Source organism: Ailuropoda melanoleuca, chromosome 8 (assembly GCF_002007445.2).
Source record: "Ailuropoda melanoleuca isolate Jingjing chromosome 8, ASM200744v2, whole genome shotgun sequence".
NCBI lineage: Eukaryota > Metazoa > Chordata > Mammalia > Carnivora > Ursidae > Ailuropoda > Ailuropoda melanoleuca.
In genome coordinates, this window is record NC_048225.1 from 63,022,520 (window position 1) to 63,039,198 (window position 16,679).

A 16,679-nucleotide genomic window follows, 5' to 3' on the forward strand; every position below is an offset into this window, starting at 1 on the left:
ACAGCCGTGATGTCTGAGGCCACAGAGCAGACACACGTGTGACAGGTCAAAGCACCGTCTCCTGGGACCCAGGGAGACCGAACCAGAGGGGTTGCAGGGACCCACTGCAGCTGCAGTCCCTCCGCCCCCGGTGGTGCTTCCTAGGGGCTGCAGAGTGGGTGTGGGGTTCTGGCTTCTGGACTCTGCCTCCGGAATCCCTGCACTTGACCCACTCTGTCCACAAGCCTGTCCTCCTCCACAGGTTGACAGACCCAAATCCAAGCGTTTTGCAAGATGCCCAGAAAATCTCGAATTCGCTCAAGAAGAGTAAGAATCACAGGCACCTCCAGGCTTCCAGAGAAGGACCAAAGCCACGAGAGGACCCGAGGTCAGGGGAGGAGGAGCGGACTGGAATGGGGATCTCGTGAGCTGAGGAGCCGCGGACACATGGTGGGCCTGTGCTCCAGGCGGGACGGTCTGATGAGGTCCATGCAGGAGAGAGCAATGCTCAGAAACGGCCAGAAGATTATCTGTTTTATTGACCAGGCGGCTTGTGGGCTCAGCACGGGAGGCCCCTCTGAGTAGACTTCCATTCCCCAGTCGGGCTCCTCGGCTCCTGCCCCGTGAGAGCTAAAGACTCCCACTGCCGGGTTTCTCTGCAGGCTCCGTATTGGCAACATGCCCAGGGCCTCTACTTTGGTTCCAGTCAAGGTCTACTTGACCCAAAAGGTTGTCTCTGAGATCTGACGGACGGAAACACCACTCCTGTTAAACTCTGGCTTGTGGCTGTTTAATCGTTGGCAGTGCATTTAACCTCCTGAGCCGTGTCCTGCTCCGCTCTGACGCAGACACGCTCATGCTTCTCACGGAGCGCTGGGCGGGATAGACGAGGTAATGACCGTGAAGCTCCCAGGAGAGTGGCTGTCACATCCGAGGGTCTCAGCACATGTGGGCTGTTGTCCACGCTGCCCTAGCACTCAGGGAGACTGAGGTCCTCACGTCACATGGCAGGAAAGTCCAAGGCAGATCAGGCTGCAGGTACGGCTTGATTCAGGGTCTCTGATGATGCCAGCAGGACCTGGTTTCTAAACTCCTTCCATCTCCCAGCCCCTCTTCCTCCGAGATGGCCCTTTTTTCAGGCAGGCTGCTGTCCCACAGCAGCAGGGCACCTGTCCACTCTCATCAAAGCCCCCATAAAGGTCTTGTGGCACCCCACGGCTGGCCCACAAAACCCTGGGGCAGGGTCTGTGCCACCAAAACCTCATGATCAAGCGTGCAGGATGGCTGGTGTCTCAGAGAGACGTGGGGGTTCCTGGGAAGCGAGCAGGAAAGCCACAGCTGCGTCCCCAGCACCGCGGCACCCACCCAGGTGAAGGAGCGAGGGGATTTGTTTGCCTTCATCTGGTTCCAGATCGCGTCCTGCAGAGCTGCCCCGCACGGGCCTCAGAGAGCCACACGCACACCACCCTTTCTGAGCGTCAGCGGGACGGTCCTGTTTAAGAACCGTCGGGACCCTAAGTAGTCGGCCGGGATCCAGAACTCGGTGGCCTTCAGCAGCATCTTCAAGAGTCTTGTCCTTAGTAAACACAGATCCAGCAACGCAGACTAACCCCTCTGAGGCTGCTTCCTGTTCCTGCCACGGGAAGTGGTAGGAAAGCACACGCTCCTTTACAGCGACCTCGAGGCCCTCAGCCTCCCCTGGGAGCCTCAGTCGGGTCCTTTGGAGAGTGAATTCTCCTGCCTCCGTCCAGGCCCCCTCTGCACTAAAGATGTCACCCAGCCCTCCGACCTGCCTGTCACACAGGGGACTCGTCCTCAGCTTCCAGCTCCTGGGGGCGGGACAAGGTGAGACCCCACTTAGAGCTGTGTGCTGTATTCACAGGTGACTGCTGGCTCCTGGCAGCCATTGCCTCCCTCACCTTGAATGAAGAGGTCCTGGCTCGCGTCGTGCCCCTAGACCAGAGTTTCCAGGAGAACTATGCTGGGATCTTCCACTTCCAGGTAACTTCATGTCAGCTCAGGCTTCTCCCCAGCGGGTCCTGGGGGGCCGAGGACGGGTCCTTGGGGGGGCTAGAACAGGACCTGAGGGACTACAGACAGGACCTGGGGGGCTAGAACAGGACCTGGGGGGCTAAGGACAGGTTCTGGGGGTCTAAGGACAGGTCCTGCATGGAGAGGTTAAGGACAGGTCCTGGGGGGCCAAGGATGGGTCCTGGGGGACTGAGGACAGGTTCTGGGGGTGCTAGAACAGGACCTGGGGAGCCAACGACAGCTCCTGGAGAGTATGGACAGATCCTGGGGGACCAAGGACAGGTCCTAGAGGGGCTGGAGCAGGACCTGGGGGGCTAAGGACAGGATCTGGAGGGCTATGGATAGGTCCTACAGGGCTACAGACAGGTCGTGGGGGCTAGAAGAGTTCCTGGGTGGAGGGGTTGGGACAGGACCTGGGGGGCATACAGGACCCGGGGGGGCTATGGACAGGACCTGGGGGGCTAAGAACAGGTCCTGGGAGCTGGGAACGTTACTAAGGGGGGGTGGTCAGACACATCTAGGAGTTAGGAACAGGTCCCGTCTTGGCCAAGTTGATCAGACCCCGGCGTTTGCAGACTCTTAGGATCAAGCTGTTCTGCAGACGACTTGGAGAGGCTCCAGCAGGCTCCCTGGCCTGCCCCTTTTGGGGGACCCTGCCAGGAGAGCAGTGGGGAGCCTCTTGGGACAGGCAAGGAGGGAGCTAGAGCAGGCACCTGGGAGGTAATTCCCAAGGTTAGAAAAGCCTATTTTGGGGAGTCTGAGAGAAAGCGGTGAGGTACTGCTCACTGCCTCCTTTTATGCCAGTAAACGAGAAGCGGTATCCTTGAGAGAGCGTGAGACCCAGGGCAGCGTGCTCGAGACCTGGGTGTGGGCTTGGAGGGCAGGACAGGTGCCTCTGCCCTCAGCTTCTCAGTGAGGACTCAGAGACGGAATGGGGTGGGAGCATCTCCTCCCAGGATGGGCTCATGGAGGCCGGGGGTCCCCGTGTGGTCCCCGGCCCCTCCCCAGCCCACCCCGTGTTCCCTGTCCCACAGTTCTGGCAGTACGGCGAGTGGGTGGACGTGGTCGTGGACGACAGGCTGCCCACCAAGAACGGGGAGCTGCTGTTCGTGCATTCTGCAGAGGGCAGTGAGTTCTGGAGCGCGCTGCTGGAGAAGGCCTATGCCAAGTGAGTGACCGCGGCCTTCCCTCGGGCAGCCTGGGATCTGGAAGAGGCAGGTGGGGGTGGAGGACAACTCTGGCCAGAATTGGGGTATAAAATCAAGGAGTGCATGCGTGGTGGTGGGGGGGTGGTGGTCGTGCCCTGATCAGTGACCGAACTCGCCATGTTAGCGGCACACGCAGGAATGGGTATGGCGCAGACTGCTGACCTTAACGACCTTCACCTCCTTAGCAGGTTGGGGACGTTTTTGTCAGCTAAAGACAGCAGAGTTTTTGCCAGTAGGCATTACCGTCCCCTGCAGAGGGATGAAAAGTACGGGAACTTGTGCGGAAAGTAGAGTGTGCGATTAGCAGTGGTTTCCCACCCCCTGCCTGTCCCACACTGCCTGTCCTCCGCGAGCTCTGCGGCAGCACCCCCTGCCCCAGCCACCCAGGCTCTCCAGCATCCAGAGATTTCCATCCCTTGCAGCTGCTGCCAGCGCGGAGGGCCAGGCTCCCCGTGGCCAGCTGTGAGAGTCTGGGGTCTGGGAGCCACGTCTCCATCACATGCCCTGTGGCACAGCTAGAAGCCATGGGATGCCACGGGACGTACTGCGTGTAGAACCGCGTTAGCGAGTTGTTGTCTTTTCTAAGCTGTGAATTCCAAACAGCTGATGGCCACCCAGCCCTTTGCTGTCGTGACACAGAAACAGTCTGTATGGGAGGTCAGACCAGATAACTACCTGGGTCCTTCCACTTGGCAGGCTGTAGATTTGCTGGAGACCAAGCCCAGGGAATCTCAGCAGAGGGTCCCTGGAGACCCCAGCAAAGGAGGCATGGGATCGGGGGTTGGGGGGGCGCTTCGAGAAGCAACAGCAGCATCTGTCCCCCCTCAGAGTCAACGGCTGTTATGAAGCGCTCTCGGGGGGCGCCACCACCGAGGGCTTTGAGGACTTCACGGGGGGCATCGCGGAGTGGTACGAGCTTAGGAAGGCCCCTCCCAACCTGTTCAGGATCATCCAGAAGGCTCTGCAGAAAGGCTCCCTCCTCGGCTGCTCCATCGATGTGAGTCCAGGCCCCCCGCTTACCTGCTGTAGCTGGCGCGAGCCCATCCCTGTCCAGTACACCGGGCATCACCTGGAACCCGGGGGTGGCCAGTGACACCCAGGCCGTATGGGGGAAGCTGGTGGGGTGAGGGCACTCCTGTGCACAGCTTCCATGAGTCCCCTGCCCTCTGTTGGTCCCAGGGGAGGGACCACGTGCAGACACCTGCCCCCGGGGCAGGGCCTGCATGGCCTGGAGCCCGGCAGCCTTCCCTTTCACCACTGCAGCATCCACGGGCCTGTGGGAGGCTTCGGAGGGGCCGTTTCCTCACGGTGGCCTTGCTGGCAGGCATCCCCGGAGGCGCGCACCCCATCCTGTCCCCAGCGTCCTCCCGGCAGAGGCTGAGCCCACTCCCCAGCCCTGTGCCACCTGGGACTCGTTCCCCATGGGGACAGAGAAGCCCCTACTCTTGGGGCCAGAATCTCTGTCCGACTTACTAAAAACAAAATTCAACCTAGTAAACTTGAAAATGTAATTGGCTTTTTTATTAAGTGATTCGTGAAGCGGGCGCCACCCCATCCAGCAAGTAGAGAGCAGGGCGGGAAGTCAGCCGCTGAAGGGAAGTCTGCTCCTGGCAGGCCCCATGTTCCCTGGGGGAGTCTCATCCTGAGGGCGACCCCGTCTCTGGGGGTGGAGACTGGCGGGTCAAGACCGTTTCTGGGGAGGCCGAAAGTGCTCTCAGATCGTGTGTCGGGCCTGGGTTAGGGCTCGGCCCGTGGTGTTCTCTCTGTCAGACTCCAGGCAGGGGATTCTGGCTTGTTCGGCAGACCCTGCCCTCAGCCCTTCTTCCTATTGACCGAGACAAACATACCAGCCTCCCTTCCTCCCCGCAGTCGGGGGACGGGCGTACCCCAAGGAAGTTCTGATAGGGTCGGTGCAAATCCCGCAGGCATGCACAGAACTGTCCTCAGGGAACCCCGCAGCGGGGCTGGGCCGGACCACGGGCTCCTGGGCTACCCGATGCCGCCCTGGGGTGTGTCCTGAGCCCGGGCCACCAGCCCCGCTCCAGGGTCCTATGGGGGTTCGTGAAGGCCTGTCCACTGGCCGATGAGGCATGCTGTCCTCCCGGCTGCCCCTGCCATCCCCGCCACCTGAGGGCTGCTGCGGGAGGCCGGTGGCGAGGGCCTTGGTGCAGGAGGCAGAACGAGGGGGAATCCAGCGGTCTGACTCCCCCCCATGTTTACAGATCACCAGCATGGCGGACTCCGAGGCCATCACGTTCCAGAAGCTGGTGAAGGGACATGCGTACTCAGTCACCGGGGCCGAGGAGGTAAGGCCAGCTCCGGGCGCACTGTCTGTGCTGGCTTGCAGTCGCCCCGCTCTAACGGACCAGGTAGAGATGAGAACACAGTGATCACAGCTGCATAGCATTTGAGTCTGTGTACAAAGTGCTTTTGCGTTTGATCTTGCAACAGCGTCAGCGCCCAAATTCCAGTTCAAGTCTGACCACCTCTCACCGGCTGCATAGCCTGGGTGCGTTTCGCAAACTCTCTGCCCTGGAGCGCCCTCAAGTCAGAGACGGTGACGATGTCCCCGTAGGGCTGGCGTGGCTGCCGTCGTTGCTGTGAATCCCACACACGCTAGTAAGCGGCCAGCCTCACGTCTGGCACAGGGCCCCGCGCCTCATGCCCAGGGCTCTGTGGTGTTTTCATCCTTCGGTTTCTATTTTGTTCTCCGCCCACCCCCGACACACATGCATCTTTTTATTTTGAAAAAGCTCAGGTCTGTGGAGAAGCTGAAAGAGTAGTGTAACAAGAAACATCCAAATGCTATTGCCCTAGGCTCCACAATTGAGATTTTCCATGTCTGTTTTGTGTCTGCTCTTTTCTGAGCCATTTGAGTCAGTCGTGGATGTCACACTTTGTTCCTAAACACGTCTCCCAGGAATGAGGACGTTGTCTCACGTGACGCCAGTGCAGTTTTCACGCTGAGGAAAATACACCTAATTCCGCAGCAGCGTCTAACGCAGAGTCCGTGTGGGCAGCTCCCGACTGCAGCCCTGCTTCGTAGGAGCGCCAGCCGGACTCGCGGAGTCCTCCTCAGTGGAGCTCCTGCCGTGAGGCCAAGGCTTCCCTGAGCTTCCGTGACAGCAGCACATCCTACTCTAGCCGGGGGGCTTGGGGGCACCGTGTGCTGGCGCCTCAGGCTCACGAAGTCGCCCGAGGGCCGGACCCTGGGAGCGGTCCGCGCGGGGCAGCAGCGAGGGGCCTGGGGTCCAGCCCTTCGCCCTTTCGTGACCTCTTGTAACACGGACCCGCCCCCTCCTGGTGCGTGGAGAAGGGGTCTGGGGCCCGAGCATCTGCGGGCCTGGCTTGAACTCAGCCTCTGCCCCTCTGCTCCCCGTGCCCCGTCTTCAGGTAGAAAGTGGGGGAAGCCTGCAGAAGCTGATCCGCATCCGCAACCCCTGGGGAGAGGTGGAGTGGACCGGCAAGTGGAATGACAAGTGAGCGGGGCGCCTCCCGGGCGGTCCCGGGGGCCAGGGGAGAGAGGAGGGCGCGAGGCTGGTGGCTGTGCTGTGCAGGGGACTAGGCCCTGAGGCCACAGGTCCCCGCCCTCTCGGGGCAGGTTCCCTTCGAGCAAGTCCGCACACCTTCCTGCAGGCCCTGGGCTCCTTCCATCACCGGTGTGTGCACGCTTCCCTAGTGCAGTCACCCTGCTGGCGGGCGGCGGGGGAGGGGCGTGCGTGGAACCGAGAGGTTCCTGGTCGGGTCGGGTGCCTCCAGCTCAGCTGCAAGGGGTTCCCCTTAAAGAGCTGCCAGGTGTGGCCGCCCGCACTGTCCCCTTCTCCCTCCAGTGGGCCCCGTTCTTTCTGCCGCCACCACCGAGGGTGGCGCCTGCCCTCACCTCCTCCCCACGGCTACGAGCGTCGCTCCCCCCGGGGCAGTCTGGGCCCTCAGAGGTGCAGGAGCGTGTCCCCGGGCCTGCACTCTGGGGTCTTGGGGACAGGTGGTCGCCCGCATTGGCTTCTAATGCCCGTCCTGTCCCATGGCTTTCCAGCTGCCCCAACTGGAACACTGTGGACCCGGAGGTGAGGGAGCAGCTGACCAGACGGCACGAAGACGGAGAGTTCTGGTGAGACCGTTAGGGCTGCAGGGAGAGGGGTCTGCCCGGGGGCTCTACCGGACAGAAGCCAGATGATCGTGTCAGGTGCACGGGCGTGTGGGAGTTGTTGTCCTAAATACCTCCCCTATTTGTCCCTCTCAACGGTGGGGTTCAAAGCTGAGCAGCTTCACAGAGAAGCCCATTCAGATCCCACGGGACGGAAGGGGCCTTTCTCCCACCTGCTCTTAGGATCATCCCAACACCTTAAGAAACAGGCCCTTGGAGAGCAGGGCTGGGCCTGTGGGTGCGTGTCCTCCCCCAGCTGGGTCTGTGCTGCCTGGCTCGGTGCTCAGAGCGGCCCAGCCACCGGGGCCAGCATCTGCACCTTCTGGCTGGGGTTCTGGGGGTGGCGGCGCCCCGCCTTCACTGGCTCCCCAGCTGGCCTTGGGCAGAAGGTCAAGGTTTGTCCGTGGGTCGTCTCGTAACTTGGATGCCTGTGTCCCTGCCTCTGCCAGGATGTCTTTCAACGATTTCCTGAGGCACTACTCCCGGCTGGAGATCTGCAACCTGACGCCCGACACCCTCACCAGCGAATCTTACAAGAAGTGGAAACTCACCAAGATGGACGGGAACTGGAGACGGGGCTCCACCGCGGGAGGCTGCCGGAACTACCCGAGTAAGGCCCCGCCGCGCCCGGTCCCAGCTCACGGCCACGGGCCACTGTATCCACGGGCAGCCCGAGCAGCCTGGCTCCGCAGGGACCTCACCCACGGGCCTTAACCGCTGTCCGCACTTCAGGCCCCACTCAGACGGGGTCCCCAGTCCCTTGGCAATCCCGCGACCCTTCTGCACTGTGGTCCGGGCCCCCACCTCGTGCCGCACACACTGAGTCCACGTGACCCCACACATTGGGCCCCAGGGATGTCCTGAGTGGTTTATAGAGGCCACTCCAGTCTCCCTGACAAGCTCCCCTGGCCGGAGCCCTGTGTCCACTCCATCTTTGAGGTGAGGGGACTGCGGCCTGGAGAGCTTGTGACCTGCCTGGGGCCGCGAGCTCACGGGGACTTGAGCGCAGACAGTCTGGCGGTGGAGCTGGTCTGGAAGGACTCTCTGTGGTGGCAAGTCTGGGTCCTGTGTGGACCCTCTGCTGCACCTGAGGGACCTGAGGGCCCCAGTGGCATCCTAGGCCGCAGAGCAGGTGGTTGGGCGCGCAGATGGGTCCCTTCAGCCCCAGAGCTTTGAATCTTTCACCTCAAGTGTGTAGCTACCAAGTGGGGATTCGAAAGGTGCTGGGAAGGGCTCTGCCCCAGACGGGAATCTCTCCCCCACCTGCGAGATCAGGGGTCAGCAAACTCCCTCAAGGGCCAGATGGTAAATATCTGGGGCTTCGTGAGCCATCAGTTTCTGTCCCACTCCCAGGTCTACGGCTATAGCCCGAGGGCAATTAAATGAATAGATGCAGCTGTGTTCTAATAAAACTTTATTGACAAAAACAGGCAGCCAGGGGTGCACAGGGCTGGAGTTGGCTTGGCACTGGATGGTGCCTTTATTTCCCCAACAAAGAGTTTTATCCTCTTAGGGAGGGGAAGGCAGCCGGCACGGTTATCCTTAAATGTGAATGAATCTCGGGTCCTTCCTGTAAATGGGTTCTGGAAGTGGGGAGGGCAGAGACACCGTGGGGGCAACGGGACAGGCCTGGGGGGACAAGGGACACAGAAAAGGAGCTGAAATTGTGCACAGGATGGTCCTGGCCTCGGGGTTCACTGAGGGGTTGCAGGGGTGCATGCCCCCTCCTCCCCAGCCAGGCCACCTCTGACCTCCCATTCGAGCCTGGGGAGGGAGAGGTGCCGCAAGGGGACAGCTCAGCTCTAACAGCCTCCTCCAGAGTGATGACCACCGGTCCCCGAGACCAGCCTGAGAGCAGGTGGGGGAGAACTGCAAGGGAAAGTCTGTCACGTAGGGGTCTCCCCACAATGATCGGGCAAGTGCCGCTGTCCCCCCTCCCGTCCCCTTCCCTCACCCCTGCACACTGGCTGGGGCAGGGCTCCGGCATCCTGAGTGACGGAGCACATCCCCTCTCTGGCTACAGACACTTTCTGGATGAACCCTCAGTACCTGATCAAGCTGGAGGAGGAGGACGAGGACCAGGAGGACGGGGAGAGCGGCTGCACCTTCCTGGTGGGCCTCATCCAGAAGCACCGGCGGCGGCAGAGGAAGATGGGCGAGGACATGCACACCATCGGCTTCGGCATCTATGAGGTGCGTGCGGCACGGCGGGAGGCCGCCTCCTCCCCTCCTTCGCCGTCAGCAGCCCGGGAGGGGGGACCCCAGACAGGGAGTTGGCCAGGGAGACGGCAGCTGGGCCCGGCCAGTCTCGGGAGAAGTCTCGCGGCCCCCGGAGGTGGCGAGCCGTTGCCTGGGCCCCCGCAGCCAGCTTCCCTGATCGTCCACTCTTTTTAGGGGCCTCCTGCCTCTCCTGAGCCCCCCCAGGCCTGGCACCACTCTCCTTGGAACAGAGGAGACTTAACAGAGCTTCCTGGACCCCATCTGGAAATACCATGAGGGCAGGAACTGCTCCAGTGTCCGGCTGGTAGGCCCCCAGCCCGGTGCGGGGCTTGGGAGCAGCTCAGGACAGGGAACACGGGCTCCGCACACTCACTCCTGCACATCCTTTCATTTCAAACCACATTCGAGAAAAGCCTAGCTGCAGGCAGAAGGCGGCCGCCCCTTCCTGTCTGGGGCCAGACCCCTGCATCTTCCCCACTCCTCTCTGCAGCACTGACCAGAGTGCCTCTCCACTGGGGTCTGATGGGTGCAGGCAGCCCCCTAAAGCACCCAGTGGGCCCCACGTTCAGTGAGGTCACCTGCGAAGTCACAGGGGCAGCCTGAGCTGCCTGAGATGGTGGCAGGGAGCCCACCACTGGGAGAAGTCAGATGCTAGGAGACACGGCCCTGCTGGCTCTTCACTGGAGCGTGGCCCCCAGGACCCTGCCCGTTCACTCACCAGGTAGAGTTGGTCAAATGCCATCATTTCAGGGTGCCCATAACTGTAAGCCCGTCTCTGGAACAGGAACTGAGAACTTCAGAGCTGGGGCAGAGTGACCCCAAGGAAAATGCAAACTGACACCCCCCCCCCCACACACACACACCTCAAGGGAGTGGGAAGCCAGTCCCGGGCTCCAGTGCTGGGAAGCCCCAGGGGATCGTTTGGTTCTGTTTGAGGCAGGAACAGGGAGCTTACTGACACACAGATGGGGTGTGGACGGCAGAAGCCGGGAGCGGACCCCCGCTGGCTCCCAGCCCAGCGGCGCCCCCTTCACTGCCCTCTTCGTCCGAGGGCACAGCCCTGCTTCTGCGAGCAGGAGGCGGGGGGACCCCAGGCCAGTCCGTGCACTGCTCTGCCTCGGTTTTATGCTCTATAAATCAGGAATGGTGCTAAGGGCTTGCCCGCGTGGTTGCTGGGTCAGGAGCTTTGTTTTCAGTGCTGGAATGCGGGGGGGCCCTTGGAAAACATGGACGTGGTTCTGCCAGAGCTGCAGGGAATGGCGGGCAGCAGAGCAGACGGCGCGGCGGGGCCTTTCTGCAGCCGCCCCCGAGTCTGAGCCAAGCGTGTTCTCTCTCCTTGCAGGTTCCGGAGGAGGTACGTCTGGCAGACGACGCAGGGTCAGCAACAGGCACGAGGCTTAGGCCGCCGGCTCGGGCGTCTCGTGAGGCCTGGGCAGGGGCCGGTGGCTGAGAAGGATGAGGCCCCGTGCCCTCTGGGCCCTGGTGAGGCGGCTGGGGTCCCAGACGCTGCTGGTCGGAGCTCAGGGCCAGGTCTCCCAGGAAGTCCCCGCGGGGCCTGTGTTCAGTTGAGGTCTGGGTGGACGACATGTGATCCTGGGACCGCAGGCTCCTCTTCACAGAGTCCAGTAGATCTCTCCAAAAACAAGCGTGAGGGGAACGAGGAACCCCACAGACTGTACTGGGATATAGTGTGGGAGCCCAAAGGGAGGCCTGGACCCGATTCCCAACTCTGCCATTTGCAGGCTGTGTGACCCTAGATAAGCGGTGGGTCCTCTCTGGACCCCTGGTTTCTTCTTCAGTAAAACTGGCCAACCATCCATCTCGAGGGACCGTAGGGACGAAGTGAAGGGCGTGAGAGCACACAGCAGGCCCAGAGCTGGCGTTCGCGGGTCCGTCAGGGCCGCAGCTGTTCCGGGGGCACACAGGGTGCTCAGGCCCCCAGCGGTACACTCTGCCGTGGTCAGGCGGTGCCGTCTGTGGCACGCTGGGCTCTTCTAGGCGCCGCGTGAACGTTCCGGCCCCGCCGTGGTCATTGACCACAGCTGAGCTGGGCTGCCCTCCGTGGTCAGGCCCTGTCCTTGCTTTTGTGTGTCGCACACCACGCACACCCGAGTCACCGTGAGGAAGGCCGAGGACCTCCGTGTGCAGATGGGGTGTCTGCAGAGCTGGGCACACGTGGGGCCCCCGTGGTGCACGCCTCTGAGTCCCCCTGGGCCATTCATTCTCTTGACGTGGAGCGACCCAGACGCTGTGCCTTCGACTCCCCCTGGTTTCTGTTTGTCCATCAGATGTACGGACAGACCAACATCCACCTCAGCAGGAACTTCTTCCTGACGCACCGAGCGAGGGAACGCTCGGACACCTTCATCAACCTGCGTGAGGTGCTCAACCGCTTCAAGCTGCCGCCCGGGGAGTACATACTGGTGCCCTCCACCTTCGAGCCCAACAAGGACGGGGACTTCTGCGTCCGGGTCTTCTCGGAGAAGAAAGCCGACTACCAGTAGGTGGCCCGCCCGCCCTCCCCGTCCCCGCGGGCGTCCTCTGAGCGGGGTTGGCGGGGAGGTGGGGCCGTGAAGGACCCGAGTGTTGTCACTTGGGTTTCTGCAGTTCGAGCACAGTTGTGTCTGCAACATCAGGTCATCGGGTTTATTGTAAGGACAGGGACTGTGAACTCGTCAGGCGCCACTGAGGCACCGAGCCCGGGTGTAACCCCTTCCTGCCCAGCGCCCGTGAGCGCCGGGGTGTGAGTGACGGCCTCAGTGGTCACTGGACGCTAGTAGGCCCTTTCCGTTGATGCCACCTTCAGGGTGGCCTCCTGTCACAGCGGCCTCTGGTCAAGCCGCTGCCTCGACCGTGTCTTTATTTGGTGGGGTGCTTGATTGCAGGAGACATAATCCGCCACGGGTAGCTTAACCAAAAGGGGATTTACTGAAAGACCACAAAGGCTTTGAGCCGATGGGAAGCAGGGACATGGCACCTGCCACGTGCTCCCGTCAAAGACCCAGGACCATGTGTCCGACAGTCCGGCTCACCCCAGCCGCGAGCCTGCTGGCTTCTGCGAGGCACGGGCACAGCAGACCAGACTCTGGCGGCCTGGTGTGGGATAACCCAGCGCTGCCTGAGCTTCCGCGATAACCACACCCTGGCCTCGGGATGCCCACCTTCTCCAGCCCCGAGCAGAGCATGTAGGCGGCGGGGACCTCGCGTGCTTCTCCGTGTGAGATTTACTGTGACAAACATTCCCGTGGACCCAGGGAGTGGGTCCTAGGGAGGCCCTCTGCCTCCCCACGCTTCGGCCATGCCCCTTGCTTCCTGCCTTCGTTTCTGCTGTGCGGGGACGTGCGGTCGCACTTCCATGTGAGCCATGATTTCAGCAGCACACCCCTTCTGGTGACACGATTTCCTTCTGTCTCCAGGGTTGTCGATGACGAGATTGAGGCCAACCTTGATGAGGTACGTGCAGCCTCTGGCTCCCCCCTGCTCCGCCCCGACGACCCAGGGCCCAGAGCAACAACACAGAATCGCTAGGGTTTAGGAGGCCCTAGGACTTCGTGCCCACAGCTCGAGACTAGGCTTTGCCTCCCGCACCTGTGCTGGCCACCGCATGGCCCTTGCCTCTGCTGTGTGGGACTCGGGGTTCCCATGACTCCCCTTCCTGAGCCTCAGTTTCTTTATTTGTAAAATGAAATGTGGGGCGAAAAGGTTCCTGAGGCCCCGAGGGCTCCAAGAAGTGCTGTTGAAATAGTGGTGACTCCGGGGGGTTCGGGGTCTCCAACGAGGCCCACCCATAAAAAAACCCAGAGCCGAGGGAGGAGACTGCCACCAACAGGACGGGAGGCTCTCCCGCTGTTCCTGGACCTGAAAACTCTAGGTTCCTAGTCCCTGAAGTGCCATGCTTGTCCTGGATCCCCAGGGAGAGACGAACAGTCCCAGAGGGCTGCTGTCGTAGGCCTTCTAGAACATTCTGGCTAGGCTCTGCTTCTGAATCCCCACTAGCATAGATCAGAGGGCCATTCTGGTGGCAGGTTAGAGAAGACACTGTGAGGCGCTCACTAACTCCTCCCAGAGTTTCTATCCCTCTCGTGTCTTCACGTGAGAAAAACTCGTTCCTTCATTCTTCACACTGTCCTTTGTCTCAGGCCTGTGGGAGGCGGGGCAGGCGGGGGGGCCCCTTCCTGGCTCTGACCTGCTCCCACCCCCGCGCCCCCCCTTCCAGATAGACGCCAGCGAGGATGACATTGACGACGGGTTCAGGAGGCTGTTTGCCCAGCTGGCAGGCGAGGTGGGTGTCCGCAGTCTCTGTCACACACTCTGGCTGCCGCACAGGAAGGGACAGTCTTATCCTCATGAGACTCTGATTCAGAGGGGCAGAGAGGAATCGTGCTGGAACTCGGGCTCCTGCCCACATCCTGCCCCCGTGGCGGGGCTGCCAGCTCGCGGTCAGCTCTGGCCCCATATTCCTCCTGCCGCAGGGTTCCGGCTCTTGTCTTTTCCACTCCAGCTGGGACGTGGGGCTCAGACCTTATCCTTGATTTTCACAAAGATATCCTGGGGGGACAGAAGGGTTTCAGATCTCTACTGTGTTGACTGCCTGAGCCACGTGGGCCTCGGGCTGCTGTAAGCTGTTCCCGCCAGTCCGGAACCTGGCACCGTCCTCTGTCATGCACAGGAAGCCAGCTCACCTGGGCCTCCCCATCAGCGTGCTGAGCAGGTGCTCCCCTCCATCCCGGTCTCTAAGGGACAGAGACTTCTTTCCCCTGCTGGTCGCTGGTTGGGTCGTATATATGTCCTGCCCCCGCACCCAGGAAGCAGAAAGGACCGCGGCCAATCTTGGGGCTTGCCCCCCCCATTACGCAGTACAGGTGCACACACAGGGGTCCCTGAACCACTCCAGGAGCCGTGACCACAGAGAGAGTGCCAGGCTGGTTCTTGGAGGAGCTGGGTCCTAACCAGCTTTACAAGAAGCTAGGTCCGAGTTTCAAAGAGGAAGGCGGCTGAACGAAGGAAGCCACGTGGGGCCACAATGCTCTCCAGAGCTCAGAACTGGTGCCTGACGTCCCCCTAGAGCAGGTGTACACGTGCCGCTCACGTGTGGCCTCACAGGCCCCGCCCAGACCCACCTAGTGCACCTGACCCAGGGCCGGCCTCCACGGTCTGCGGCCTGTGACGACACCCTGCTTCATGTCCACAGGACGCGGAGATTTCTGCCTTCGAGCTGCAGACCATCCTAAGGAGAGTGTTGGCCAAGCGTAAGTGCCCTCCTGTCAGGTCCCTGGTCCTGCTGCTCCCCGCGCCCTTCCACCACCCTCTCCCGCCTCAACACCTGTGTCCGCCCCTGCGGCACTGGGCAGAGGCGGCTCTGTGCACCCCCATAAAACAACAAAGGTGTCCAGATGGAGGTCAGAGTCGCACCCAAGTTGCTACCACTGGGGGGCTGTTGCTCTAAGCCCGGGCACGCGACACCTCGGGCTCTTTCCTCACCTGTAAAGTGGGTGGATCGCTACCCAACTTCAATGAGGGGCGCTGGGTAAGGAGGGCTGAGTCAGCCCCGACCACCAGCTGGAAAGCCCCAGCTGTATTTAGTGGGGTCGTGGATGGAGTCCACATCTCCCTGCGTAGCCACGAGAACAGTTCAGGAAGTGTCTCCCCAGCGTGCGGGCCAGGGAGCCTTGTCTGACGTTTGGCTTGGGCCCATGAGCCAGGCCAGCGACTCCAAAGCTGCGGAGGTGGCTGCTGGGTCTCCTGGAGGAACAAGCAAAGTGGGAGAGGGGCCTGGGGTGGAGCCGGAGTGCCTCCCATGGGCCTTTAGGCTCGTTGACCCAAGTGTAGTCCAGCCCCGGGGGACACATTTCCTCCCCCTCAATTCATTACGAGAACCGCAGTCACCCCCGAGCCCCTGCAAGCCCGGACGTTGCTGTGTCCAAGGCAGTGGCCTCGTGCACCGCTTAGAAGCTGGCCCAACCATCGACAGGCAAATTCTCTAGAAGCGCCTAGGCTGGCCGGGTCGCCCATTCCAGGGTGTGTGGGCAGTGTGCCTGGCACAGGATCCGCACATAACCGGTTCCTTCCAGGCAGGCCAGGCGAGGACAAGGAGGTGGTGTTTGGCCTGGAGGCTGCCAGGCATGAGTGAAGTCACAGAGCTGTTCAGGCGTGCGGCCGTCAAAGCTGCCTTGTTCCTGCACAGATGGAGGCTGGGTGGGCGGGGAAGAGCCAGGCCACGCTGGGACTCGGCCTCCCTGGCCGCCCACTGACCCCGGCCTCTACCCAGGCCCAAGAAGGGGTCTGTGCCCACAGCAGCAGCTCTGAGACCGGCTACATTGCAACGTTTGCAAGGGCGTAACAAAAGTTATAAGGGGGGCTCGCGGTCCCCGCAGACCAAGAGTCTCCTGCCGCCCGCCAGCCACTGCTGTACCCCACTGTCCTAGTGGAGCACAGTGGCTCTGGAATGTCTGGTCCTCAGGCTTCTTGGTCCGCGGGGACACAGGCTAATGTGGCAAATACACGCTCTGCTCTCCTCCCTCTTACCGCGCGAGCCCCCTGTGACACTGGAAGTCGGTGAAGAGACCCCTGTCCTGGAGGGCACAGACACATATTTCCATCCTTGGGGGGTTTCTCGGGACAGCGCGGCCCCATGGGATTTTCCCATCACTCTTCCTTTGTCTTTAAGGCCAGGACATCAAGTCAGATGGCTTCAGCATCGAGACCTGCAAAATCATGGTGGACATGCTGGACGTATCCTTCCGTGCCGCAGAGCCCCCGCCCGTCCTGCTCAGGCGAGTGGGAGACACCCTGCTGGGCCCGAGCAGCTCGCGCTGGTTTCCTGAGGGGCTGTGGAAAATGTTCCCCCCGCCGTCCTGTTTCTGACGGGACTCTCTTCTCTGGTGGTGGTTTTCCTCTGTTTGCGGGCCCCCCCGCCCACCTGCCTCGCTGCATTCTCGGCGGGATGGGTCTGAGCTGCCGGGGAGGGGGTGGTCTTGTGGGCTCACGGCCGCTCCGGTGCAGCTGCTCCACACAAGGCCTAGAAACACGCCCAGAGTCAGCAAGGAGCCTCCGCGTGTCACCCCGCCGGCCCGTAGACGCAGCTCTGGCCCAAGAGC

At 61.8% G+C, this 16,679-nt stretch overlaps 1 protein-coding gene across 1 annotated transcript in view; it reads left to right on the forward strand.

The window, feature by feature from the left end:
- The window catches only part of CAPN2 (calpain 2), a 40,963-nt gene that overhangs the window by 20,153 nt on the left and 4,131 nt on the right, over positions 1 to 16,679 (forward strand). Inside the window, exons 3-16 of the mRNA XM_002922393.4 lie at positions 1,862 to 1,980; positions 3,045 to 3,178; positions 4,047 to 4,215; positions 5,441 to 5,524; positions 6,612 to 6,697; positions 7,252 to 7,326; positions 7,812 to 7,972; positions 9,386 to 9,555; positions 10,925 to 10,936; positions 11,871 to 12,082; positions 12,999 to 13,035; positions 13,799 to 13,864; positions 14,774 to 14,831; positions 16,250 to 16,314. Coding sequence (XP_002922439.1) covers positions 1,862 to 1,980; positions 3,045 to 3,178; positions 4,047 to 4,215; positions 5,441 to 5,524; positions 6,612 to 6,697; positions 7,252 to 7,326; positions 7,812 to 7,972; positions 9,386 to 9,555; positions 10,925 to 10,936; positions 11,871 to 12,082; positions 12,999 to 13,035; positions 13,799 to 13,864; positions 14,774 to 14,831; positions 16,250 to 16,314 — 1,448 coding nt within the window. The remainder of the gene's footprint in view (positions 1 to 1,861; positions 1,981 to 3,044; positions 3,179 to 4,046; positions 4,216 to 5,440; positions 5,525 to 6,611; positions 6,698 to 7,251; positions 7,327 to 7,811; positions 7,973 to 9,385; positions 9,556 to 10,924; positions 10,937 to 11,870; positions 12,083 to 12,998; positions 13,036 to 13,798; positions 13,865 to 14,773; positions 14,832 to 16,249; positions 16,315 to 16,679) is intronic.